General features: G+C 40.7%; 1 protein-coding gene across 7 annotated transcripts in view; it reads right to left on the bottom strand.

The window, feature by feature from the left end:
• Positions 1 to 6,910: 6,910 nt before the first annotated feature.
• The window catches only part of PLD5 (phospholipase D family member 5), a 269,816-nt gene continuing 249,212 nt past the window's right edge, over positions 6,911 to 27,514 (bottom strand). For all 7 annotated transcript variants that reach the window (XM_048843741.2, XM_048843744.2, XM_048843742.2 and 4 more), the window contains 2 exons: positions 24,423 to 24,537; positions 6,911 to 19,097 (listed from right to left, as the gene is read on the bottom strand). In XM_048843741.2, the coding sequence (XP_048699698.1) occupies positions 18,871 to 19,097; positions 24,423 to 24,537 (342 nt within the window). In that variant the 3' untranslated portion in view covers positions 6,911 to 18,870. The remainder of the gene's footprint in view (positions 19,098 to 24,422; positions 24,538 to 27,514) is intronic.

The raw sequence follows: 27,514 nt of genomic DNA on the forward strand, positions 1-27,514 counted from the left end.
TTTCTTTCCATCTCAGAGTGCGTGTCTTTCAACCAACTCAGCTCTCATGACACATCTCTGAAGGCCAACAGTAAATAATGGAGCCTAGGCAGTTGTTGCAAGCACCTGTCTTTAAAAAGAAAAGACAAGAAGGGGGCCACATGACCAAGCAGAGAGGATCATTAGCAGCTACTTGACATTGAAATATTAATTTTCAGTCCCATTCATGATCTCTAAGAAATTCTTATCAATAGTTTGGAAATGAGGATCGGAGCTGATGCTTTTCATCTTAAGGAAGAAGAATAGTCTAATGTTAAAACACAGGAGTGTGGGGCAAATTCCAGGTCTACTACACATTGCCTTCTGGGTGACTTCAGGCAATAAAAGTTAATCCTCAAGCTGTGTGTGCTTCAGTTCCCATCTGTAAAGCAGGGCTACTAAGACTTCCCTAACTCATACGGATCTTATGAGGCTAAATTAATGTATGTGTTTGTGACTAAAGCATTTTGAGATCCTGGATAGCCAGATGTCTAATCCTGAGTGCACTGACTTCACTCAGTGCCTATAGGAATGGACTCTAAGAATAGCAGAGTAGTGTTTGTAAAAGATCATCGTCTTGCAAAATATTTATGAGAGGACAGCAAAAGGGAGCTGCTCTGAGATGGTACAATGAAAAGGAGACATAAATAGATTTAGATTTACGGCAGTGCTCTCCTTCAGAGCAATCTGTGCTTTCTCTTTGTACCCAACTCTACAGGGACCCACTATTAAATTTACTGACTTATTTTATTAGTATCAACCGTGAGGTGATATGGATCATATTTCAGTCAGCTACAATTTTCCTCACAACAGATTGCATAGTCAAAAGCAACCTTTTTGTAAAAGCTGTTTGGTACCAATAGGCACAAACAGCTGTGAGCAAAAGTAATGCAGTCATCCCAGGAGAGCTTTTTAGTGGGGTTCTTCTTTATTACATGTGCTGTCAGGGTGATTGTTTTTTCCAGTTGCCTACCCATTCCTCATTAAGATGCCACTCCTTTTAAAACTCCCAGGAACACAATGACTCACCCAAGGTCACAGAGAATGTTACTTGCTTAGAACCCACTTTAAATTCTGAAACCACATGGCTTCCAGTAATCTGTTAAAACACAAGGGACTTCATAGGCCAGGTCCAACTTCAGATGAAATGAACTATCAGTTGAGACTCAGTAAAGGGAATGAATCAGATGATCACACCTTGTGTTAAACAATGAAGAAAACTTTTAGGTAGATGAAATGGAATAAGCCATGCTAGAATTTGGCCAAGCAAACAACTCTTTGTTGCAAACAGTGCCACAAACAGTGCCATTGGGTATTTAAGGACCTTAACAATGATGGGGCAGCCTCAGTTTCCCTTCTGCTCCTTGTTCTCTTCTTCCTTTTCTATTTTTTATGACATATGAAAATATTATGGTAATTTTATGAATAACAATTTCTGTATCAGTATTGACATTTCACTTCTGCATCTATTACTGTCTTTTACATTTCCATATAAAAATTAAGGCCAATATTTTCAAGCCTGGGTGCCTAAAGTGCTGCTAAACCCATATTTAAGCGTGAAAGTAGAAGGGTGCTGAGCTACTCTGAATCCCACATATGTCACATTTTGCAGCCCTCACATCAGTTGCTGGCTTCGACATCAGCAAGAGCTGGGGGGGAGGGTCCTCGTCGAAAGGCTCTACCCTGATCTTCACTAAAGGAGTTTGTAAAAGAAACAAGTCAATGGAAACATTAGCCATAACATGAAGCGAGTACTGCATATGGTGAGTGCTGCCAGATGGGCAGACAAATATTATTAGCCTCAGTTTTACCAAGGGGGAAAGTGAAAGGGGTAGGTGATTTGTCTACTGCCATACAGTGAATCTGTGGTGGTCAGGATTGGAACTCAGGCATCCCTGGCTCACTGGGCTGTACTCAAACCACTAGACTTCTTAAACCTACAAACTACATAATAAACAATTTCTCATAAACGCACTGTCTGTACAACCTTGCCACAAGATATTATTACAGCCCACGCACAGGTTGAGGTCCTGGAGATGGGTCTTACAGTGGTTTTGTATAATGTGGTGCTCTGCTCTCTTTCTCACACACACAAATCAAATCCTAATAGAAGAAGGAGAGGTGGATCACACAGCACAAAATACATAACATGGATCTATAACTTGAACAGCGTCACAGAGCTATGATGGCTCAATCATAAAGTAGTAATTGGGGTTAAAAACCTTCTGCTGACCAAAATGGTAACTAATAGAAATATGTTTGAACAATGGATGAGCCACAGAAAGCTTAGGCTTTATCTAGGTGCCCTACTAGGTATTATAATGTTATTCCCTAGTCTGCAGGTATCAGGATGCTCTTCAGGTGTTCTCAGGGGAAGCCTTTTCACAGCTTCAATCAAGCACCTCCTGTAGACCCCACTCACCAGCAGCTGTGAGGGAATCCAGCCACAGCTAGCTCTCCAGGTGTTTTAAGCATCTGCAGTCTGAATGGAGCCCAGGTACTCTTCCTGATTTAGAGCCTCTGGGCGCACTTCTATCTGCACCCTCTGCTAAGAGCTTATGTAACACCAACAGACCCTGGTCAGCGGTGGGCAAGATAGAATTTGGGACCTCTAAAGCTTAGCGCATAAGCCTCTACTGCATGGCTAAAAGCAGTATGCCTGTTAGCTAAGACTGTAGAGCAGACTCATTTAACTCTCTCTCTCTCTAAGTGGTCTCGGTGCCAATAGATGGGACAGACCACCACACCCAGGAGACGTGTGGGTTACACTTAGGCCACATGGCCCATTACCCAGCCCCTGGAACCAGTGCTGGCATGTAAGGCTTCTCCTGTAGCTTAACCATACCCTCTCCCAGAACTCCACCTGAAGGTGTGAACCTGCTGATGTAACTCTTCAAGGGGCCACAGAGTAACTGTAAGTTATACACACACAGACATGGTACATAGGATTCTATCACATCATTGCTCTTTCTTTAACAGCACAGGAAATACATAGTTCTATACAAAAATAAACCCTACCCCCTTTCCCTGCCTCAATTTCTTCCTCAGCCCAGAGCATTCTTTGGGCTGGACTCAGAGTCATCGGTGGCCATCCAGAGTCCTTCTATTCACAGTGCTTGGGTTCTGAAACATGGAGCCTTCTCCCCCAACTTGGCTCCTCTGGTGGCTGGACCGTTCCCTTTGCTTCTCTGGCCCAAAGGCCCTGTGTATGTGTCTCCCTGAAGCTTCCCCCCATTGAGTCCTCTTACAACCTTTTAGCCCCTTAGTCAGGAGACTCCCAGATCACAGAGTTCTACCACACAACTTTGTTGCCAGATATCCTCTCCCCCTGACAAACCAGTTCTCCTGAGTGGGAGTCAGCTTATTATGTAGGGTGTTTGATTTTGAATAGAGGACCCTCTAGAGTTAATGATCATCTATAGTCAGCCCTCTTTGACACTACCTTTGGGAATTTCAGTCCAACATGGAGGTAAGATGACAATAGAGAGGGCAAAGGGCTGCACATTCAAAAAGTTTGCAGATTGGTACAGCTACATGCAGTGGATTCATAATTTTACACATAATTCATAAATTGTAGAGGCAGATTTCCCAAATGTTCACAAGGTCTAATGGTCAGTGGTGCACTCAGGATAGCAGTATTATCAGGATAGCAGTATTATGAGACTTTCCCTCAGTCTCGCCTAGGATTATTCAATCCATATGGTCCTTTAAAGTGCTCTCAGGCAGTAAGCACACAAGTGTACAGCTTCATGAAGAATATACAAGATTTTTAATTCAGCTGAGGGGTATGTCATTGAGTGGAAGTCAACAGGGACTACTGCAAGATTATGGAGAGTGGGGGGGAGCAGTGTGATGCATTAGAAGGTGGCAAAGAGCAAGATAGAGACCATGTTGGGGGACCATCCTGTCTCCATTGCACCCCCCATATCTCTCTCCCCCCCGAAACATTTAATGGAACTGCTTGGAACCTCTGAAAAAGTTCATGTTTGAATGGAATTTATTGCCACTTAAGTGTTAGACAGGCAATCAAATGTATATATTCTATCCTCAAACCAGGCTTCCAAAGTAGTAACAAACATAGCAGGAGCAGAGATTGCTCTGTACCACGAATCTTGTTTGTGTACTTTCAATCATACTGCAAGAAGCAATCTTAGCCTGTAGAAAATGTCTATTTGAGAGGTGCTTTGTGCCAGAGGCATAATTCTACGGCTACGGAAATGGAGCACAAGCCTGGTCAGACAGTTTGTATAAGAGCGAGGCATGTGAAGCAATTTGGGTCCTCAGCTAGAGATGCCCTTCTTCACCTTCTTGTGGCATGCTGATAAGGGAGCTCTCTGGATGATTTCTTAATTGAAAAGACTACAGCAGAGGATGCTGCGGTTTTTATCCCAGACTCTACTCACACAAGATTTGTTGTCTCTCTCTTGCTCTTTCTAAAAGACGTGAATGTGATAGCTCACACAGACATTATGGGCTTCGTGCAGAAATTATGGGGTGAGGATTTTTTGGCTTGTGTTATGCAGGAGGATCAGAGTACATGACCATAATGGTCCCTTCTGGCCTTAAAATCTAGGAACCTCTCTTCTTCCTTATGATTTCTCTTTAGCTTTATGAGCTTTCTTCTAGTAGTAGTACATGACCACCTGGGGATAGGACCATGGTACAGTGCCCTCCCTCCCCCGTAAGTAGGGACCTACCAAATTCACAGCCATGAAAAATGCATCACAGACCATGAAATCTGGTCTCCTCCTGTGAAATCTGGTTTTGTGTGTGCTTTTACCCTCTACTATACAGATTTCAAGGGGAAGACCAGCGTTTCTCAAACTGGGGGGTCCTAACCCAAAAGAGAGTTGCAGGGGGGTTGTGACGGTGCACCCCATAAGGCTCTATAGACATATGCTTATGAATGTATATATGACATTGGAATATGTTTTATGCTACATAGGCCATGTAACATATCTCTGTAAAGGTTATGAGCTACTGAATCTATTCATTCTGTTTGTATGCATGTGTCATTGTTGTATTCAAAGTTATGAATATTGGCTGTATACTTGTTTGATTTTAAATAGCCTTAGTAAGGCATTTGGTCAGCTTCTTTAGAAAGGAATTTACAAGTTAAGTGCCCAATCAAGAAGCACTTAACAGACAATGGATCTTGGAAGAAGAAGTCTACATGAGGACGTTCAAGGTAGCATGTGAACCATGGCTGCTACCTGTAAGTTCTGAGTCATGCATGGACATGTGACTTGCCCATGTGACTCCAAAACTCCGTCTTGTAGCTGAAATTCTACTCAGGGGGAGGGAGGGGTATCCATCCATAAGAAAAAGTCTATTTAAACCGCTGGGAGACCCCTCCATTTTGTCTTCAGCTGGCTCAAGAGATAGCCTCTCCACTCCCAAGGATACATGAAAGAAACTGGAACAAAGGACAGTAACTACAGGGGGTGTGAGTGATTGCTGGACCCAGACTAGAAGGAGACTAGTCTGTAAAAGGAAGCTTACTGGAACTTCTCTGAGGGTGAGGTTTTTTCTGTGTTCAGTTTTCTTACTGTATTAAGCATAGACTTGCAGGTTTTATTTTATTTTACTCAGTAATTCACTTTATTCTGTCTGTTACTACTTGGAACCACTTAAATCCTACTTTCTGTATTTAATAAAATCACTTTTTACTTATTAATTAACCCAGAGTATGTATTAATACCTGGCGAGGTGGCGGGGGGAGGGGTGCAAACGGCTGTGCATCTCTCTCTATCAATGTTATAGAGGGCGAACAATTTATGAGTTTACCCTGTCTAAGCTTTATACAGGGTAAAATGGATTTAGTTGGGGTTTGGACCCCATTGGGAGTTAAGCATGTGAGTGTTAAAGACAGGAACACTTCTTAAGCTGCTTTCAATTAAGCATACAGCTGTTAGGGTACGTGGTTCAGACCTGGGTCTGGGTTTGCAGCAGGCTAGCGGGTCTGGCTCAAACCAGGCAGGGCACTGAAGTCCCAAGCTGGGAGGGCAGGGAAAGCAGGGGCAGAAGTAGTCTTGACACATCAGTTGGCAGCTCCCAGGGGGTTTCTGTGATCCCGTCACAGGGGTTACAAGAGCAATGGCTGTTGGCTGGGCGCCCAGCTCTGAATGCAGTGCCCCACCAGCAGCAGAGCAAAAATCAGGGTAGCAATGCCATCCTTACTTCTGCGCTGCTGCTGGCCGCGGTGCTGCCTTCAGAGCTGGGCAGCTGGAGAGCGGCAGCTGCTGGCCAGGAGCCCAGCTCTGAAAGCAGAGCCACCACCAGCAGCAGTGCAGACGAAAAGGGCAGCAGTACCACAGCCCCCCTACAATAACCTTGCGACCACCCCCCTCCCCCAAACACACAACTCCTTTTCGGGTCAGGACCCCTACATGAAATTTCAGATGTAAATAGCTGACATAATGAAATTTATGATTTTTTAAATCCTATGGCCATGAAATTGACCAAAATGGACAGTGAATTTGGTACAGCCCTACCCATAAGCAAGTCCTCTCTAGGCTGGCAGGACAGACTCAGAGAAGCCCAAACTCCACTGTGAGCCAGAGTGCAGACACATGAATGGGATGAAGGTAATAATGGTGTAGCCAGGCCCAACGCAGAGATGTATCATTAAGGGTCAGAGTCTGTCGCCTTTCCTCTCACTGGTTTCATTGAGACTGCTCATGGACAGAGAAACTACTCACTTTGAGTGTGGGTGAAAGAACTGGGCCCTAAGATAAGGAGGGGAAGCCTCCAGTAGCAGTCACAAATACCTGGACTAAGAGTACCAGTGTGTGAACCAATGATTGGAAACCACAGGGCGAAGATACATGAATCCAAGCTAGGTTAAGTGAGTGCCAGCTCTAATAACTTGGAAACGAATAGGAAAGCATAATATATTGAAACGGGATTCGTTTATTTCAGTGAAATACAAAGAAACAGTAGATATTTTGCTTTGAATGAAAACATTTGATTCTAAAAAAGACCCCAGATGAAATACATTCCATGTAATATTAGGAATCCTTGGTTATCAAAGCAGTGAAAAACTGATGGCTATGATACCCCAGCATTAAAATCAATATTTACATACCTTTAAAGCAATGCATTATTTTTTATTTGATTGAGTGTTCTAATTGGTAACTTAGTTTGCAGCAGTATAAATATATTACGCACCTTCAAACACTGATAGCAATACCATGACCAACTCGCTCACTTAGCCAGTGATATACTCAGGTTCCAAATGTACACTGTACCAGAAATATTCTCTCTTCTTTCAAGTCAGCATGTCAGCTCAAGTCAATCAGGTATGCTGAACTTTGGTTACGTTCAGTAATGCTGTAAACAATGGGCCAAGTTCACAATCAGATAACACCAACTCATTGCATTAAGCTTATGAAAAAAAATATTTAAAAAAAAATGCTACACTGCCCGTCAGCTGGCTGAACCAAACATAACACTCCTCAGTTTTGGCCTCTCAACAGAACAACGTAAATTAAAGCATTATTATTTAAATTGAGTTAGGACAGGCCTTGTCTATTTCTACAGCTAGTAACTTCATTATGAGGTTGTTGGGTTTTTTTTAGCAAAACCAGTACTTACTGACAGATTGGTTTTCTGCAAGGTGGTTAGCCCCATTGACAGATTCAATGATGTTACAAATACAAACACTAACTAAGCAGGTATTGCTGTGAACCAAGCCCATTGTTTGAAGGAAGCACATTTCTTGCCAAGTTTAAAAATGTTTACATAAGAACATGTTCTATAATGGATCTAAGCAGTTATTATATAGTAAGCTATTAAAATCATATGTTTTCTTGGTTGCACTTTATACAAACACAAAAAATAACAATGGTTAAATCATGCAATAAAATGTAGCATTCTTCGAAAATAAAGTCTAAAAAAAATTCAGTATTCTCATATTAAAGCATTTACACTGCATAGGCATTCGTATAAGAGTGTATCATAATAAAACTCATTAAATATACAAGCATGCAGCAATTGCCTTGTGTTCACAGTTTCTAGAAATGACCGCACATTAGTTTCCTCAAATATAAATTGGTAATCCAAAATAGACTTTGCAACTACTCTCTTTTGCAGTGACAAATTTTATATTCTCATGTGTGCATTGTAGATATTGACCTATACAACAGGCCTAAGCTATGCCACTATCTATATGCTACGTGTCTGTAAATGTGTGTGAGGGATATTAAGTTTGGAGTAAGAAAGACAATGAGAAGTTACCCCTGCTTCTCACATTTGAGCTTGGAGACTACAGAATGCTTCAATTAAGTAAATAAAATATTTAAGCATATTTACTGTATTCTCCTTAGAGATTAACATTGCCACCTTGTCACTTATCTAGCTACTGCATAAGCTAGCCATGCAATTTTCAAAGTAAGTTTAGACAACTGTACTGTATGGTATACTAGTCCTTGAAGTAGTACGTTTATTTATACAGTACATACCATTATTGCCCTGTAAAGTTCACAGAGGACGTCTATTATTTTGAGGCTATAAGTGAAGCTAAAGTAACACAAGTTAAAATTTACACCTACAGTTTAAAATACAATTACAATGAATTTGTTTTCCTGATTTACAGCAAAGGCAAAACAGTTTTGTAAGGGTAGATACTGAATAGAGCTATGGGCTTACAAGGTTTTTAGACAATCTTGTAAATGAATCCAAGCTTATACCCTTAAATTGACAAATGCAACCAAATGGTCAGAGACAAGGTCACGTAACCTCAAATAGCTCAGCAGGATTGACATGTTCACTTGTCAGTCATGTCTTAAATCAACAGGCTAGCAATTGAGGTCACCTAATTGTGTCTCTCCCAATTGTGTTTGGGAGCCCATGGTTCAAGCCACAAATTTCAGATTTGGATCTTGGACAACATCACAGGAGGAGCTTGCAGGCAAGGTTTTTGGCTTGGTTCATTATAAAGCTAGGAGACACTTAATCCCAGTTTGGATTTCAAACCTCTCCCCGTAGTTCAGGGGGGTTGGATTCAGGATAATGATTTGGTCCGACCTCTAGACCAGACCATTTACAGCTCCTCTTCCCCTTCCTTCACCTACTGTGCCCTACTTTGACCTGACTCCCGTTGTTCCTAAAGATGGTTAATTTTTGTGTCTTCCAAGGTCGCATGTGTATTTGGCATCTTTGTGGCATAGCTATTGTGGCACTTGAAAGGAAGCCAGCAGAAATTATCCTGCCAGAGGCTAGATGTACCTCCATGGGGATGAGGGACCTTGCTTGGAGGCACAGGGAACAATGTGGGCAAAGCAGCTTTTTTATTATTATTTTTTCTTTTTTTAAAAGGACAGAGAGAAAAAAGTTTATTGAAGGCAAGATGTGTGAGAATGCTCAGGAGGTGCCTGAGGCACTGGTTGCTGTTCTCTTGCCATTAAAAAAAAAGTAAAATAAAAGATATATGACCTGCAATATTTAGTTTACAGGGGAAATCACTGCCCTTTGGCTTGAATATGTGAGCTCTTGAGTGCTGGGGGGTAGAAATGGCTTCAATTTGTGGCAGTGCAAATTTTTAGTCTGTCACATTCTCACTCCAAGGCCAATGGTTCTCTGCCATAGCTCTCATTACGAGTCTCTCACTGTGGGATCCCTAGTCTTTCCCCACCCCCTCAAGGGGTGTGAAAGATCTTGTCCTGTAGCAATACTTTTCTCTTAACATATGAAATATTTGTTTCCCGTTAATAGGATGATTTAATCACAAGGCAAACATGGAGCAAGTCATTGCTGACTGATGGTATCCGATGTGTTAGCCAATTGACATGGGTATCCCTATTTCCCAAAATGTGAGAGTGTGTGTGTGCCATTTCCACATTTGGGATCTCAGATAGGCACTTGGGCACATAAAATGGGTATCTGGGCATCTAAGGGCTGTTATTAGTCCAAGGAACTAAGATGCCCATGCTTGGAAAGTGAGCTCAAAGACTGCTTTCGCTGGTTTGCATGCTGTATGCCTGATGCTGTAAATATTGCTTTCATGCTGTTCTCAGGCTTTGATCACCTTTGATCACATCTGTAGCCTTCTGAAAACATCAAGACTATGAGAAAGAGCTGTTTTTTAAACAATACTTGACAGTGAGATCTATATAAAATACACATAGAAACATATATGGCCCTCTCCACCTTTTTCTCTCATGTTATTCCTATATTATAGATATCCATACATGGACCTAAAACTTTCAGTACCAGGACCATCTTTGTACAACATATTGTAGCTTGCAGTTCACTCATAGCCTACTGCACCTCAAGGAACTTAGTAGGAAGCAGTTCATAAAATTTAAGGCTAGAAGGGACCCACCAGATCATCTAGTCTGTCCTTCTGTACATCACAGGCCACCAACTGCACCCAGCACCCAACAACCAAAATTAGACCAAAGTATTACAGCCCACCAGAGATTAGACTGTTATGTGCCACAGGGAGAGAATAGAGGGACTGAGGTGCACCAGTGCCTGAGGCCTCTGCAAAGGCAGGGAGATGATGAGGTGAGATATAATCAGATGATCCTGGAAAGTAACCTGCACCCACACGCTGAAGAGGAAGGCTAAAAACTCCCAAGGTCTCTGCCAATCTGGTTTGGGGGAGGGGATGGGGGGAGGGGGGGAAGAAGGGTAGTTCCTTCCTGACCTCATATATGGCAATCAGTTAAACCCTGAGCAAATGAGCAAGAACCAGCTAGCCACGTACCTGAGAGAGAGAGTGCTTTGTGCCACTTCAGAGCCCTGCCCTACCCTGTCAAATATCCCATCTCCAGTTGAAACCATCTCTGATTCTTCAGAGTAAGACCTAATGAACCCCCTGACCACATTTTGTGGGGGGGGGAGGGGAATCCCTTCCTGACCCCTGCAAGTGACCAGCTGAAACCTTGAAGCATGAGCTTTAGGAATTTAAGACATAATCCAGAAGGGACTCTCAGAACCGTTGAGCTCTACCCTCACACCATATGCAATCCATCATACTATCCCACTCATAAATTTGTCCAGCTTGCTCTGAAAACTAGTTAGGTTTTTTGCCCCCTATTGGAAGACTGTTCCAGAATCTCACTCCTCCCGTGGTCAGAAACCTTCTTCAGATCCAGGCATTTTCCCCTAAAGTTTGACAGAAAAATATTGTAGCTGCCGTTTCTATCTGCAAATGAACATTTTATTCATCTGTAAACGTTAGCTGGTCTTTTTTTCCCCCAACTCATTTTTTTAAATGATGATGCAAATGAGTACACAGACAATCGTGGTCTTGATTTAAAATACATATTAATGTTAAATGATCTGGGGGCCCTGACTGGCCCTCTGTCGTTTCCTTCTTGTGGTAGGTAAAGATAAAAACCTCATCTACACTGGGAATTTCTTAAACCCAAAGAATCTGGGGCATTCTCTAAGAGAAAGGACACAGCCATCCAGGGAGAGGAGTAAGAAAAAGGAGGTTTCTAGGAGCTCAGGAGTTTCATTACAAAAAAGCTAGTCCTAAGCACTGAGGCCCACATTCTCAAAGGTATTTATGCACCCATTGAAATCAATGGGATTTAGGCACCCAAGTATCTTTGAGGATTTGGGCCTGAGTTCTTTTGCTCCCCCTGCAGAGCTACTGGCCCATTCCTACCACTCCTTGAAGCACTTTGAGCCACCACAGGGAAGGAGAAGAGGGGAGTACATGATCCGTGCATCTCCCACTTTGTTCTGTTCCTCTCAAAGTGAGGGAACTCGAACCACCATCACTCCATTTCAAACTGGAGAGAAGGAGAGGAATTATGGGATTGGGTGGCACCATACCTCTCAAATATCCCTTGTTTGGTCCCAGAATTACCTACACTTCACATATTTGATGTCTCCTTGTATTGTAGAAAATTATTTACCTCAGAAATGAAGAATCATGAGAGCTGAGTCCCAGGAAGAGAGAGATTTACACCAAAGGATGGAATACCACATGATTTTACATTTCTTGAATAATAATTTTTTCATGCTTCCCCCTCGCCCCCATTTTGGATCTCTGTCACAGGCTGGTGCCTTGGCAGGTAGACAGGGGATGGTAGGTCATGTACTTTCTCTGCTCTTGACAATAGATTATTAGCTCTGACAAGAGAATAAAAGTGGGCTGGGCAGATAGCAGTGTTCATTAGGAGCAGACAACTGTAAGGACCTGTTTACTGTAATCAACCCTCTGAACTTCTCAGGAGTTGGGAAGTGAGCTCCAAAACCCTGAAGGACTCTAGGGAGAGTGAGGGGTGTGAGAGAGATTTGGGTGTCAAGGAGAGGGGAGTAGCCTCCTCACTTGCAGAAAGAAATTGATGTAATATTCATAGGCACCCTGATTTTCTGCCACATTTCTTAAAATCCCCCAAAGATCTCAGAGTACTGTTGCATTTAAAAGCAAATGCCAGGTTATTTCCCATTTACAAAACTGATCACCAATCATAGAAATATGCATTAAACTATTTTAGTTATTTGTTAGTCAGTCATTGAAAACAAGCCCCATACTGTCAGCTGAGAAGTCTTCTTACATTCTGAATGTGGATTGCCTCAGAAAATGCCACCTGCAAAGTGAGGTTCATATTATTTCATTTTTAGAATAAATACCAATTGCCGTTAATATTTTTGGGATAACATTTTCAAAAGCACGTAAGTGACTTAAGATTGTAAGTCATTTTCTATGGGAGTTAGGCACCTAAATACCTTTGAGGATCTGGGCCAAAGTTCCATTTATATTCAACAGCACTTGGATGTCTAATTAACTATTAATAATAATTATCAAGGCATAGAAATCTGAAACTTTTTCATATAGATGGACAAAACTTATAGAAATAGCCGTTAGTGCTAAAATACACAACTTTATAATCCCAGGACGTTAGTATTATTCCTTTGTATTGTGGCATGAATCATTAATCTGCTATCAGCCTGATTTCTGATCTCAGCAAAGAAGAGTAGCAGGTGCCATATTTCACAGGATTAAAATGTCAATACTGTTGAGTTCACTAAAATATAGGAGCCAAATCTGAAAATGAATGGTTGGCATAAGTAGAACTAATTTCCATCTAGTATAATGGAGTTGTACTTGATTAGTCAGAATCAAAACTGATTTACAACCAAATTCAAGGTGGCATTGAGAAATAAATGGCACTAACGTTTTCCCCCCTACCTTTATTTTGAACCTTAGGCTAAATGTAACCTCAAGCGTTCTAAGGCAGTTGTAGTCCATGTACATGCAGTAGAAATGCATCTTACATAAAAATCTGAGCTAAGGGGTGGGCTGACACCTCCCTTATGGAACTCTTTAAGGGACAACTGGATGCCTTCTATAAATTGCCTTTAGGCCTGATCCAAAGATCATTTAAGTCAATGAAAAAACTCTCACTGACTTTCATTGGCTTTGGATCATGCCCTAAATGAACTTTGAACAAAATTTCTCTAGAAACCTCTTGGATATTGAATGTGGTCATTTAAGATAGGGGTTCATCTGCTGAAATTGGCCCATAGCACAGGTTTCATTGTATAGAGTAATAGCACATTACCATTAATTTGAAAAAGCCCGAACACCCACGCAGCATAATCAAATGCTACATGAGGTTTTTCTACCCTTGTCTAACTCTATTTTGAAAAGATATGTTGTTTTCTCATGCTAGTCTGGCAAGCTTCTAAGGCATATGTGCAAAGTGATGATGCAAAAGCAACTAGATCTGACAGTGTAAAATTCTTATATACTACACAGCAATGTTTAACATAAAATATAAAGTCAAATGTCAGAAACCATTGTACAATATCAGTTTCGCTACTGTAACACAAAACATATTAAAAGTTGAATAAGGGTACTGGTGCACTCAACTCAGGAGGCAAGGCTCTGACTTTAAATTATATCAAAAATTTGTTCAACTTTTACATAAATTCAAATGAACAGAGCAATAATGATTAAATAAATCAAAATTACAGGAAAAAGGAAGGAAGGGAAGAAGCAAAATACAGTGACAAAAATTAGCATCTGAAAATATATGTATATTTTATCAGTATATCTTAGGCTATAATGAAATAGTTGTAATAATTATGAAGTCCACAGGGTTATTAGAAGTCAAGTGTAGATAACAGTAAATTAAGCATTGCTCAAGAGGAGGACATTTATCATGGACTTCAGTTTGAAGAACTAGAATAGCCAGCTGATGTCTTATTACTGTATTGAGAAAAGCAGCTCTCATTTGGGGAAGTATGCACTACAGTCACAAAAAAGTTAGAAATCTTAAGTCTGGATTTCATCTTCAGTTAGGGCTAAATGGCAAGAAAATCCAATTTTTATGCACGTAAAACTCCCATTGACATTAATAGAGGTTAAGTATACGTTAGGAATGCAGAAAATGGGTAAATCTCAAAAGAAGGATTCTAAGATTTCCAAACTCGTTTCTCAGACTCATACTTTGGGCCTGTCATACACACGGAATTCAATGGGAACAGGATTGGGACCTGTATCATGGATGACACAGGGCCCAAATTTGACGCTTTTTAAACTTAATATGGTAAAAATATGCATTTATTGTAAAAAATTCAGACAAACTTTGGGCCTGATCTTGCCAGAGAACAGGCAAAGATACCCATTACAGCAGCAGGGGACTTGTATACCAGCAGGCTCTAAGAGTAGCCATAAAAACTTCCTCATGCTCCACTGGGTTATTTAAGGTTTATGCGCCCTCTATCGACCTCCCATATAATCCCATTTGCTATTTAGTCTGAGTAGGAAAGAAGTGTGTAGTGGAGGCAGAAAAGGGCTGTGACAGGCCAGATCACTTAGTTCCTATGCAGGATGTTAGAGAGACAAAGTGGCTGAAGTAATATCTTTTACTGAACCAATTTCTGTTGGAGGAAGAGACAAGCTTCCGAGTGTCACAGAGCTCTTCCACAGGTCTGGGAAAGGCACTCAGAGTATCACATCTAAATGCCAGGTGGAACAGATTGTTTTGGAGTTAACACATTCAAGGAGAGTCTCACGGCTTGGCTACACTTGTGAGTTACAGTGCATTAAAGCAGCCCCGGGCACCCTAGCTAACTACCTGTCCACACTGGCAAGGCACGTAGAGCGCTCTGGCTCCACGGCTAGAGCGTTACTCCACCTCGGTGAGAAGATTAACGCTTGTTGTGCCTTGGCTGAAACGCCCGGGTGTCAGTGTGAACGAGATGTTGCATCACTGTGCTCTGATCAGCCTCCAGAAATGTCCCATAATGCCCTTAAATCAAGTGGCCACTCTTCTCATTGTTTTTGAATGACAGCCAGCTGCTTATCTGCTCCGAGACAAAGCAGTCTGTGTGGAACGCTGTGTGTGAGAGAGAGAGGCGGGAGGGAGCAGGGGGGTCTGCTGCTGCTGTCTGAACTTAGAAGACAGCAAGCTGACATGCTCTCAGCCCCCCAAAAAGCCACTCTCTCTCCCCCAACATACACACAACACACTCCCTGTCTTACCCCACCCCACCCCACCGCACCCCCATTTGAAAAGCACGTTGCAGTCACTTGCATGCTGGAATAGGTACCACAATGCACTGCTCTCTGTGGCCGTTGCAAGAGCTGCTAATGTGGCCACACCAGTGTGCTTGTAGCTGTCCGTGTGGACAGACTGCAGCGCTTTCCCTACTGAGCACTCCGAAGGCTGGTTTAACTTAAAGCGCTCTACATCTGCAAGTGTAGCCATGCCCTCAATAAAGACATTGGATTTATGGCTCATTAAAACAATCTGCAATCCATTACCCCTCCTTTGTCCTATGATTGCAGAGGTGTTAACTGCGCACTTCACCTTGAATGATCTCTTTCACCAACAGAAGTTGGTCTTCATCCACCTTTGTTTCTCTAATATCCTGGGACCAGCAGAGCTACAACAAGACTGCAAAGAAATACGCAAGTAGCTGTGTATCAGCCTTTGTATGTGTCTGGATTTACCCCACCCTCAAGCTTGAAAGAACTGCCACAGTATTGTTGCTTCTGATTGGAGTCTGATATTGGGGAATGCAGATTTTGAATATCCCCAAAATCAGGTATATTTTGATTTGGGATTTGCATCATCTCATAATAAAGATGGGTCAATTTATGAAATTTGGATCCCAAGCTGGGGTGGCATTTAAAACACCCCGAAGTTCAGGTGTGTTCATATACAAGGTTTTGATTTGGGCCCAGCTCTTGGCAACAGTTTTGTCTTTTTGTGACTCTACCACTAGGTACTGACTTCTAAACATTCACAATATGTAGGTCTTTTGTCTTTTTTAGCAAGCTGTTTTTATGCTTCAGTATTAAACACAAGATCTTAGCATGGTTTCACAAGAGAAATAGTTAAATAAAACCTTGTGCATGAATAAGGCACTAGTAAATGTTTGCAGCAAACAACAATTACAGTGTATATTCTTTAAGAATAAAGCTGATCTCTTTAGAAAAGCCTTTGTAATACGACAGAGTTACCAATGCCAGTTAGAAGGGAGTTAGAGAAAGTGCATCTTCTGGATCCTGTTTGTGAGATCTGTGAGAAACTACTACAGGCAAATTCCTATAGGCATTTGAAAACATGCCATGCAGTGGTGGTGCTCTACAGAGCTAAAGCCAAAGGAAACAGTGGTTCTGATCTCAAATGAACCAGTGCAAATTAACTTAAATGGAGTTACTTCATATTTACTTTGGTGTAATTGCGATCAGAACCTGGTCCACTGCATTTGATCTATTTGAACTACAATAGTACTAACCCAGAAAGAATGATTGGTTATTATCCCCTTTGATGTGTTCTAAAAACTAATAAGATTTCTTTTAAACTCCGTTTCCTCTTTTTTAAATCCAAGGATGCACTTTATCTTTTGTCTAACATACCATACCAAAGCCTTCTGCACTTCTTTGGAGCTGCTGTCATTTGAAACAACTATATTAAAACCATTAGTACATATTTTATACCAAACGAAATTTGTGCCTGCCAGTCCCATTGTAGAATGGCTGACCACTATTTACTGATTAAAGTTATTTAAAAATAAACCCTTCTGTTCATAAATCAGATGGTTCATAAAAACACAGTATACTTTAAAAAAAAAAACAAAAACCTGTACTTTTTTGGATGACTGAAGTTCACAAATTTGTTCTTCTAGCACATGGGAATCCATTATACCATAATGGACCAGTACGCAATTGTGACTCTACTGCTCCAAAAATCTATCAGATGAAATGACTGCATGTGTGTCATTCATTTGGTATCAGAATTATAAGGTCAGTGGCAACCCAACAATGTCATGAAATCACTTTCTCCTGCCTTGAAAACAAATGCCTTTGCTTTCTTGTTTGACAAAGTTTTGCTCCATTGACATTTTCCATTATCTGTATAAAATGTACTAAAAATTCAATGCATTCCTAAGATCAACAATGCAAGGAAGGGAAATATATCAGTGGTTAATAATTTTTATCTTTTTATGTGCTATTGCTAGCAGAAGCTATAACTGCAAACTCTGGAATTTTTGGCTCTTCTGCCTTTGTGCAAGCACTTAATATTAAGTTTATCCCAAGACACATGATTGAAAGATATTCACCTCTAGAGCTTCTCTTGGTCCTTCAGTGAAATTTTGCAAATAAACAGATCTGATTTAAAAAATGATCTTCAACTTTGAATATACTGGATGAAACTCATTGCTGGTGTAATTGCTGAAGTCAGTGAGTCATGGAGTTACACCAGAGATGAATCTGTCCCAATTTCTTTTATAATTATAAAAAACATGCAAGAAATTGAATGACCTATTTTGACACAAAAACACCATTTCACAAAAGGATACTTTTTTGTTTGTTTGTTCGTTTTGTTTTTAAATTAACAAAACAAAGTTTGCCAGGTATGAAATCAACTAGAACAAAACTGTGAAAATGTTCAATAAAATTATTGTACAGCTTTGCACAGCCCTTCATCATTTTCAAAAAGGAGTATTTAAGGGTTTAGGTTTTTTTTCAAACAACGATGCTACACAAAATTGCTGCCTCACTCTTGAGAAATACTTCAAATTGGGAAGATCACATTGTACAGCTAACAAGAAAAGACAGCCCTTCATCTTTATAATAGATTTTTAGAATAAAACATCCTCAGAATCCAGGAATTTCAAAATTAAAGAGACATTGGTATAACAAGAAATAACCATTGAAGGTAGAGGGAATTAAAATTAATAAAAAATTTTGAAATGTGTTAGGTAAGAGGTTTGGGGGAAGAGGTTATCGTGAAAGTTGTCTGGACAAAAGAAAACGTATGGTTTTATTAGGAGACGACAAGGAAGTTGACAGCTAGCTTTAATACATTTTGAGGATAGTGTGAAAATGTAATTCGATACTGATATCAAACTATCTGTTCAAAACTATCAAAATCTCCTTGGATGGCCATATACTTGGACGGAACGATTTACATGGGAGAATACTTGCTCAAACTAGTATCTTTTGCTATGGGGGGAAGTCTGTCCTCCATTATATATCAATAGCAGCTGATCTTAGAATGACATTTCATAGCTCAGCTTTCAGTTCTGCCTCAAGGTTCTGCCTAACCAGGATGGGAGGTATGAAAACTGAAGGAGAGGAATCAAAGTACGCTTAAATTCAAATGTGAAAAATCAATGTCGAAGCATAAATGACATTCAATGTAAGAAGTAACAAATTTAAAAGTCATAAATAATTCAATATAGAGAATATAGTTTAGAGAACATTTTATACAAGTGTGCTTTTTTCCTAAAAAAAAACAAAAAAAAAACAAAAAAAACCCAAACAAAAACATTTTTTTGCCTTTTTGTAGTCTCTTATCTGTAAATATGAAATAGGGTTACAGCAGCCCCGATGTATTTCTTCATTCATCATACAGTAAAATAGTCTTTTTAATTCATGGCAGTCTTATTTGCCACTGCTTTGTTAAGTTTGTGGTTTAAGCAGTTTGGGATTTTTGTTGGTTGCAAACTTTTGGCATAGTGTGAATACCAGTCCCTTTCAAACACAGCTTTAAGTTGCTTAATGATGCTTGTGTTGTTTCCCACGTCTGCTTGGTTGATAACGAGGCCAGCTCCAGCATTTTGAGTAAAATCATTTCCTACCCAGTCAAAATTACCTATAAATAAATGAAAAGAATATGTAGTGAGACTACAACATAAAAAAAGCCAATCCAACAGAATGCAGTATTTCTTCCCACCCTCACCCTCTAGAACAATTACAGGAATATATGTATTTTCTATAAAAAGAAAAGGAGTACTTGTGGCACTTTAGAGACTAACCAATTTATTTGAGCATGAGCTTTCGTGAGCTACAGCTCACTTCATCAGATGCATCTGATGTAAAAAAAGCTGTAGCTCACGAAAGCTCATGCTCAAATAAATTGGTTAGTCTCTAAAGTGCCACAAGTACTCCTTTTCTTTTTGCGAATACAGACTAACACGGCTGTTCCTCTGAAACCTGTATTTTCTATGACAGCTCAGGAAAAAATTACTTATCTAAAGTATACTGCAATTCATTTCTGCATTTTTGTTACCTTTGCTCAGTCTGAAAGCCAAAACAGGTATTTCACTGTTCTCAGGACTGAAGTCCCTCTCCTCTGACAGAGATTCCACAATCTAGGCAATTTGTTCCAGTGTTTAACTACCCTGATAGTTAGGAATTCCAAAGCAGACTGCCAAGAGTTACAATGCGATCTCACAAAACCAACACTTCTTTATTCACTTTCTCAACACCACTCATGATTTTATGGACCTTTATCATATCCCCCCTTAGTCGTCTGTTTTCCAGTTAAGAATTACTTAACTGCTTTGGATTTAATTATCTTGAATTATTTTGTATCTGCTGCAAACTTTGCCGCATCACTGTTTACCCCTTTTTTCCAGATCATTTATGAATATGCTGAACAGCACTGGTCCCAAAACAGATCGCTGGAGGGACACCACTATTTATCTCTCTCCATTCTGACAACTGACCATTTATTCCTATCCTTTGTTTCTTGTCTTTTAACCAGTTACTGATCCATGATCCTTTTATCCCATAACAGCTTAGTTTGTTAAGAGCCTTTTGTGAGGAATCTTGCAAAGGCTTCCTGAAAGTCCAAGTACACTATATTCACTGGAGCACCCTTGTCCACATGTTTGTTGATCCCCTCAAAGAATTCTGATGAATTTGTGAGGCATGATTTCTCTTTACAAAAGCTATGTTGATTCTTCTCCAAGACATCATGTTCATCTATGTGTCTGATAATTATGTCCTTTACAATAGTGTCAACCGATTTGCCTGGTACTGAAGTTAGGCTTATCGGCCTGGAATTGCCAGGATTGCACATGGAGTCTTTTTAATAAATTCACCTTACATTAGCTATCCCCCAGTCATCTGGTATAGAAGCTGATTTAAGTGATAGGTTACATACCACAGTTAGTAGTTCTGTGATTTCATATTTGAGTTCCTTCAGAACACTTGGGTGAATACCACCTAGTCCTGGTGACTTATTTCTGTTTAATTTATCAATTTGTTCCAAAACCTCCTCTACTGACACTTCAATCTGGGACAGTTCCTCAGATCTGTCACCTGAAAAGAATGTCTCAGGTGTGGGAATCTCCCTCACATCCTCTGAAGTGAAGACCAATGCAAAGAATTAATTTAGCTTCTCTGCAATGGCCTTGTGTTCCTTGAGTGCTCCTTCAGCAATTCGATCATCCAGTGGCCCCACTGATTATTTGGCAGGCTTTCTGCTACTGTTGTGCTTAAAAATCCTTTCATTGCATAGAAAAGTCAGTGATTAGTATTTATCTTTACTGTGTGCGACTGCACATATGCTATGTCTGAATTCGGGGTAAATTAATGTCAAACTATGCCAGTACATCTAATCCTTAACTGCACAATCAACCTTCATTTGTTTATAGTCAATGTAACAACGAAAGCAGCATGATCATCTCTGTGATTATGTGCTGTTAATTGGTTCAAGTAAGACTTGATTTTTATCACCATGGTTTACTATCTATATTGTTTGAAAACCATTATATTATTATTCATTCTCAGTGTAGAACCAAGTATGGGCTAGGTTCTTTACTGACAGGTAGCAAGAGAGTGTCCATATCAGAATAGCTTAAAATCTAAGGAGACAACAGACAGAAGAGAAGGATGAGGGGAAGGTGAACTCTTGAAAAGCAATGTAGCTGAAGGATGTTAAACATGCATCTTGGTTCATTATTTCTGTATATTTTGTTTTGTTTATCATTTTCTACATGTTAAGGGAGTGGGGATGGATGGAGTGAAGAAGTGTGTTTTCAGGAAGGATGGAAGAATTTTGGATTGGGTCGGGGAGGAAGTTCCAGGTGTGTGGAGCAGCAGAGGAGGAGGTGCAGAGAAGGATATAGGAATTTAGGAGTTGCTGTACTGGATTACATCAGTGATCTAGCTAGAATCCAGACAAGTATCCTTTCTCTGATAATGGCCAGTACGAGATACGTCAAAGAAAGATGCAAGAATTTTGAAGTGAGCAATTATGGAATAACTTGCCCATAAAGGAAGTTTCTTCCTTATCCTTCAGTTAGAGGATGGCTCATGCCCTGAAGCATGAAGGTTTATATCCCTTACACACTTTTGATTCTTGTTTTTTTCTAAATCCTATCAGTTGTAACTGCAAATGGACGCAATGCTGTACTTAGTTGGGTGGCTTTAGAAGGGTGGAGTGGGTGAAGACCGTGGAAAGAAACACCAGAGTGGTAGAAGACGGAGCCATGTTGTGTAGGACCTTCAGTGCATGGAGCTGAAATTTGATCTAGGGATCTGAAGAGCAATTGGACATGGTCAGAGATGCAGAAAAGAGTGATGATTTAGGGGACATCATTTTGGATAGTTTGAAGAGGGTAAGAAAGGCGTGCAAGAGGCCAGAGAGGAAGCGGCTGCAGTACTCGAGGTGAGACATAATAAGGATCTAGAGAGGGCTTTGGTAATGAGAGCAATGGGTATATTTTGCTGACCCTATACAGAAAGCAGCATGATTTAGTGACATTACAAATGTGAGGAGAGAGGGTGAAGGTACAGTGACAGAACACAGGACATTTCACATGACGAAGAATTTATGATGAAATGTTTATAACAAAGCATTAGTTCTTTTGACCCTCAGCTATGGTCTTGTAACCGTGACAATTTTAAAGAAGGCACGCTACACACTGGCCCTAATCTCAATTCAGTGTACAGTCCAAGAAAATGGGTTTATGCTCAGGAGTTCTTCAGGGGCTACAGCTTCATCGAAGAGGTGGAGCGGAGGAGCCATCACAATGTCTGTACTCCTCACCTGTGTGAGGGGAATGGTTGCTGGATGTCTCATTACAACCCCAAATCCCTGGTGCGGTGGCTTCACACAGAGAGTGCCCACAGTGATAGGATCTCTGCTGCACACGGGGGCTGGACACCCCAATTCCTGCCTTACCCTGCCCAGTGGAATTGAACCAGTTCTGCTACAAGTAGGGTCCTCCATGTGAGAGGAAAAGAGGATGGATATTGTACATTTTGCCTTTGAAGGGACTATACCTGACTAGCAGTACAGAACACACTTTTGGAAACAACTATATGTAGAAATAACCTCATCTTGCTGTCCACATATCTCTGATAATGCCAACACATGGAGAAAAACCAAATGACCTTTATGAAAAAGTCAAAATAATTTATTCCAGCTCCAGACAGGGGACACTGCATCTTTGCGTATTCATTTAATTTTAAATAACGTAAGTTGAGAACCCGTCGCCAAAAGGACCCTGAGTGCTGTATATAGACATAAATCCTTGAATTGAAAAAATGTAATCATTTAATTTAGTTTAATCATCCTTGGCACATCGACAAGTCCACAGCAGCTATGCCTAACCCGATGCCTTTTGTACAAAAAAGGTAAATGGAAATAGGGAAAATGGTAATGTTTACACTCACCCAAACAGAAGGGAATGAGCTCTGGAAAGAGGTAAAGGATGGGAGATCAGGCCCTTCTATTCACCCTTACTTAAAATACAAGAACAAGGGGACAGTCAATTAAACTGAAAGTCAGACAACTTAAAACTACTAAAAGGATACACTTTTTTCACAAAACACAGAAGTAGTCTGTGGAAATCATTATCACAAGATGTTACTGAGGCCAAAAGCTTAGCAGGATTCAAAAAAGAGTGGATGCTTATATGATAATGAGAATAGCTGGAATTATAAGAGTAAAGATTTTAAAAATGAAAGGAAATAACTGAAGTGTTTTATAAAAGATATAAACCTTCATGATTGAATGGGTATTAGGAAGAAACTTGCCCTAAGGAGCATATTATTCCATGAATGTCTATTGTGGGGTTTTCCGATCCTTCCTCTGAAGTATGAGCATCTGGTATTGGCCACTGTTAGAGTCCATAGGATACTAGACTAGATGGACCACTGCTTGGTTTGGGTATGGCAATTTGTATGTATTTATGACTGAGAGATGTGTATCCTTAAGACGGGACTTAACAGGCAAGGCCCTGCATCAAGTCTGGCCCAGGCAGGATTTTGGATGTTAAGCTAGGCCAAATCAGTTGATGTTGAGTTTCAGGAGATAAGTCAACTACTAAGTGCCTGAATGAGAAAGATATTTCACCGATCTACCCCTTTCTTAGCTCAGCTACTTGAGCTGTGCTCTGCATTTTTTAGGCAGTGAGGAAACTCCCTATGAATTAAAAAGTAATAGATTTTTACTCAGGAGAGTTAATAAATCCAAGAATGAAAATTTCCATTCTAAATAGATTATAGTGCTTGCTTTTGCTTCAAGTTTCCAAAGGGTAATTTTACTACTCCATTTAATAAATATTTTAATCAAAATGAACGTTTACACTTAGCTGCATACAGACATTGTTTAAATATACACTTACCCTCTGGACAATGCCTTCAGATTATGAACCAAAACATGCACAGTACAATGCAGGTATTCTGAAATCAAGCATTACAGTACGCAGGCTGTGTCCCTGGGGTAAATTGCAAAGGATGAGTAGAGTGGCAACTTGTCTTTATGAAGATACCCCAAACATAGTGATGACATGGCAAATTGTAAGGCTTGTCAGTCTTCACAGAAATTAGAGATTGACACGATCCATTAGATCATCCAATCTATTCCTAAACCAATGCAGGACTGTTCCATGAAGTACATTCTATAGTTGCTTTTTCAGGCTACTCTTATTAATTCAAAAAACAACCACTTCCCTTGGGAAACAATCCATTGGAAGGAAGGAATTCAACTCTTCTACCCCAGCATTGACAAACAGCTTTGTATTGAAAATAGGAATTTTCCACTTAATGTCCAATCTTCAAAGACACTGAATGGGGTTTTTAGCTACTTAATACCCTGCTTACAATCAATTGTTATTTCAGACTTTGGGCTCCAAAGCTATAATGTACTAATCAGAACTGACTGGGATGTGGGATTACTTACCAATATAAGCAGCTCCATCAGTCACCATATATTTATTCCGATTTAATTTGGGAAGGGACGTATTCTTCTGTTCTTTGAGAAAGCAAGCATTCTCCTCTTCAAGATCAAAAAATTTCTGCAGTCAAGAAAAAAGACAATCAGGTTAATGAAAGTTCCTCTCCACAACTTTGCAGAAGAAAAAACAGAAAAATTACAACCCACCCCCTATTTTAAACTGAGAATGAGCTAGTCTTATACAACAACTAACTTCGGTTTATAGGAGATTGTTTAATTCTTGTAAAACTCTACACTTTATTTTATACCCAAACTGTTGTTCTCGATATCACATATGCCTTGGTAGCCAGTAGAAAAATTAACATATACAAAATGTGTGGCTATGGTATAATAGCAGCAGTGCAATGGCATGTAAAAGAGTGAACACAAAATCCATACTTTTCTACAAGATGAGAGCCAGAAATTTGTTCAACTCTCATTTCCTCATTCATCAAGGGGCTATAGAATTTGAAGTCAGCCTCAGGATACAGTTTGTCAGGCATGCCAATAAACTGAATTAATATTTTTATCTTATATATGTCATAGTTTATAACAGGCGATGTGCCCACCTCAGTAACTTCTTAAGAGTGAGTCTGCAATTTGCAGAGGTCAGACTTTCCATACAACAAGAAAAAAATACATTAATTTTACAATAAGGGAAAATGTCTGAAAGGGTGAGTTTTATGGAAGTACCACAAGTGCATTCTATTTACAGCTCTCATTTACAGTTACTCATTAATACTATTGTCAATGACCTTGCAGAGGTACATATAACAGAGGACAGAAGTTAGCCTGCAGAATCTTTATTCCTTGTGATGACCCTGAGAAGGGCAGAAGCCAGTTTGACTCTCGAAATTCAGATCTAGAATCTAGAAAAAGAACCCTTTTTACTTGTAAACTAGCAAAATATATGGCTCCCATGAAGAGTTTATAGAACATGATCCAAAGCCCACCGATACCAATGAGCGTCTTTCTACGGACATTAATTAGTTTTGGATCAGGCCCATAGAGAGGGGAGCTCATTTTACATTAGTCTGGATGTAAAATATTGTATCTAGAACAGTTAAAACCACTTTCATGGAAATCTTTTTGTTAAGGTAACAAATACTGCAAAATTTATTATGCAAACTGTAATGTAAATATCTCTAGTACATTAAAACTGCAAAAACACATGCTCAAATAGATAGACTTGGCTTCAATAAATATGCAGCTTTGGATGAGAGGCAAATAGCTATTTTTAGCACACTGCCGAGAATTTTTCTATTTTTTTCCCCCTCAAAGCTGCAAAATGTTTTTGGTTACAGATGTGTGTCTCTCTTTGTGTTTCATAAAAAAAAAGAAAGGTTTTTTATACTGAATTTGTTTACTGTAAATACTGCGTGACTTGAGCCAAAATTACCCATGTAGCTACTACTCAACATGGTACATCATGCCAAAAATGTGCACTCAATTCTGAATATACAGTATCAGGTACACTTGGATGTACCCCCAGTGATAAGCGGATGGCCATGAATACTTTCATGGAAAGAAGAAAAGCAAATCAGGGAGCAAAACAGTTCATTTGAACTAAGGTTACTGCTCTGTAGTGTTTATATGTGTGCTGCATTCATACAAAGAACCATCCCTCCATGGGGTTACAAATGGAATCAGTCTCTGTAGAGTTATCAAGTCAGAGTTTAAGGACAGAATGGGTCACCAGCACCACCAGACACCCACACACTAAACCCCAACAACCGAAATTAGACCAAGGTAGTGCAACCCTCAGGAGACTATTACTTGCCACAGGGAGAAAATAGGAGGGACAGAGGTGCACAGTGCTCGAGGCTCCCACAATGACAAGGAAATAACTGAGATACAGTCAGATAATCATGACAAGTGACCCTCACCCACACACTGCAGAAGAAGGCAACCCCTCCCCCCACTCCAAGTTCACTGCCAATCTGTTCCAGGGGGAAATTCCTTCCCAACCCCACATATGGCAATCAGTTAGACCAGGGGTCTCAAACACACGGCCCACGGAGTTCTTTGCCGTGGCCCACCAAGATCCCTGCGCACCCCCGCATCCCTCCCGGTGTTATTTCCTGTGGCCGCTAAGCTCCCCTCACCTGCCGCCCCCCCAGCACGCAGTGTCCCCACTCCTCTGCCTACCTCCAGGCGCTTCCCACCGGCAAACAGCTGTTTGGCAGCACTTAGCGCTTTCCGGTGGGGAGGGGGAAGGAGCGGGGAGCCACGCACTCAGGGGAGGAGGCAGAGAAGAGGCAGCGCAGGGGCAGGGATTTGGGGAAGGAGTTGGAGTAGGGGCAGGGAGGGGGTGGAATTAGGGTGGGGACTTTGGGGAAGGGGTTGGAATGGGGGCGGGGAAGGAGTGGGAAGAGGCGGAGCCTCATAGAAGGGGTGGAGTGGGGGGGCCGGGGGCACCAGGCGGGGGGCCTTTTGTACCTTTATATGAAAAGGTGTCAGTGATGCAGCCCTCGGGCCAATGTACTAGTCCTCATGTGACCCTCATGGTGATTTCAGTTTGAGATCCCTGAATTAGACCCTGAGCATGTGGGCAAGCATCAGTCAGCCAAGCACCTGGTAGAGAGAATGCTTGGTGCCACCTCAGAGCTAACGGCCAGATTAAGATCCCTAGAAGTCACAATAGATTTCACCAGAACATACAGATGAAGAAAATATTTAAATGATTCAAACAATGATCATAAAGACCTCTGCACTGTGAAGGAGCTTGCAATTAGCTGCCAGATGAACCTTTAAAGATGATACCTGAAGCCTGACCAGCGATAGCAGATACTTCAGCAATATTTGTACCGAGCAAGGTTCTAGAAATGATCTGCCGTACTTCACTATAGTGTGAACTGTTGTTGTAGCCGTGTCGGTCCCAGGATATTAGAGACACAGGGTGGGTGAAGTAATATCTTTCATTGGATCAAAGAGCGATGAGAGAGACAAGCTTTTGAGCCACACATGTCGGAGGAAGAAGTTGGTCAAATAAAAGATATTACCTCACCCACCATGTCTCTCTAATACTTCAATATGACAATAATAAAAGATGATAAAGC

This window comes from Caretta caretta, chromosome 3, assembly GCF_965140235.1.
Source record: "Caretta caretta isolate rCarCar2 chromosome 3, rCarCar1.hap1, whole genome shotgun sequence".
NCBI lineage: Eukaryota > Metazoa > Chordata > Testudines > Cheloniidae > Caretta > Caretta caretta.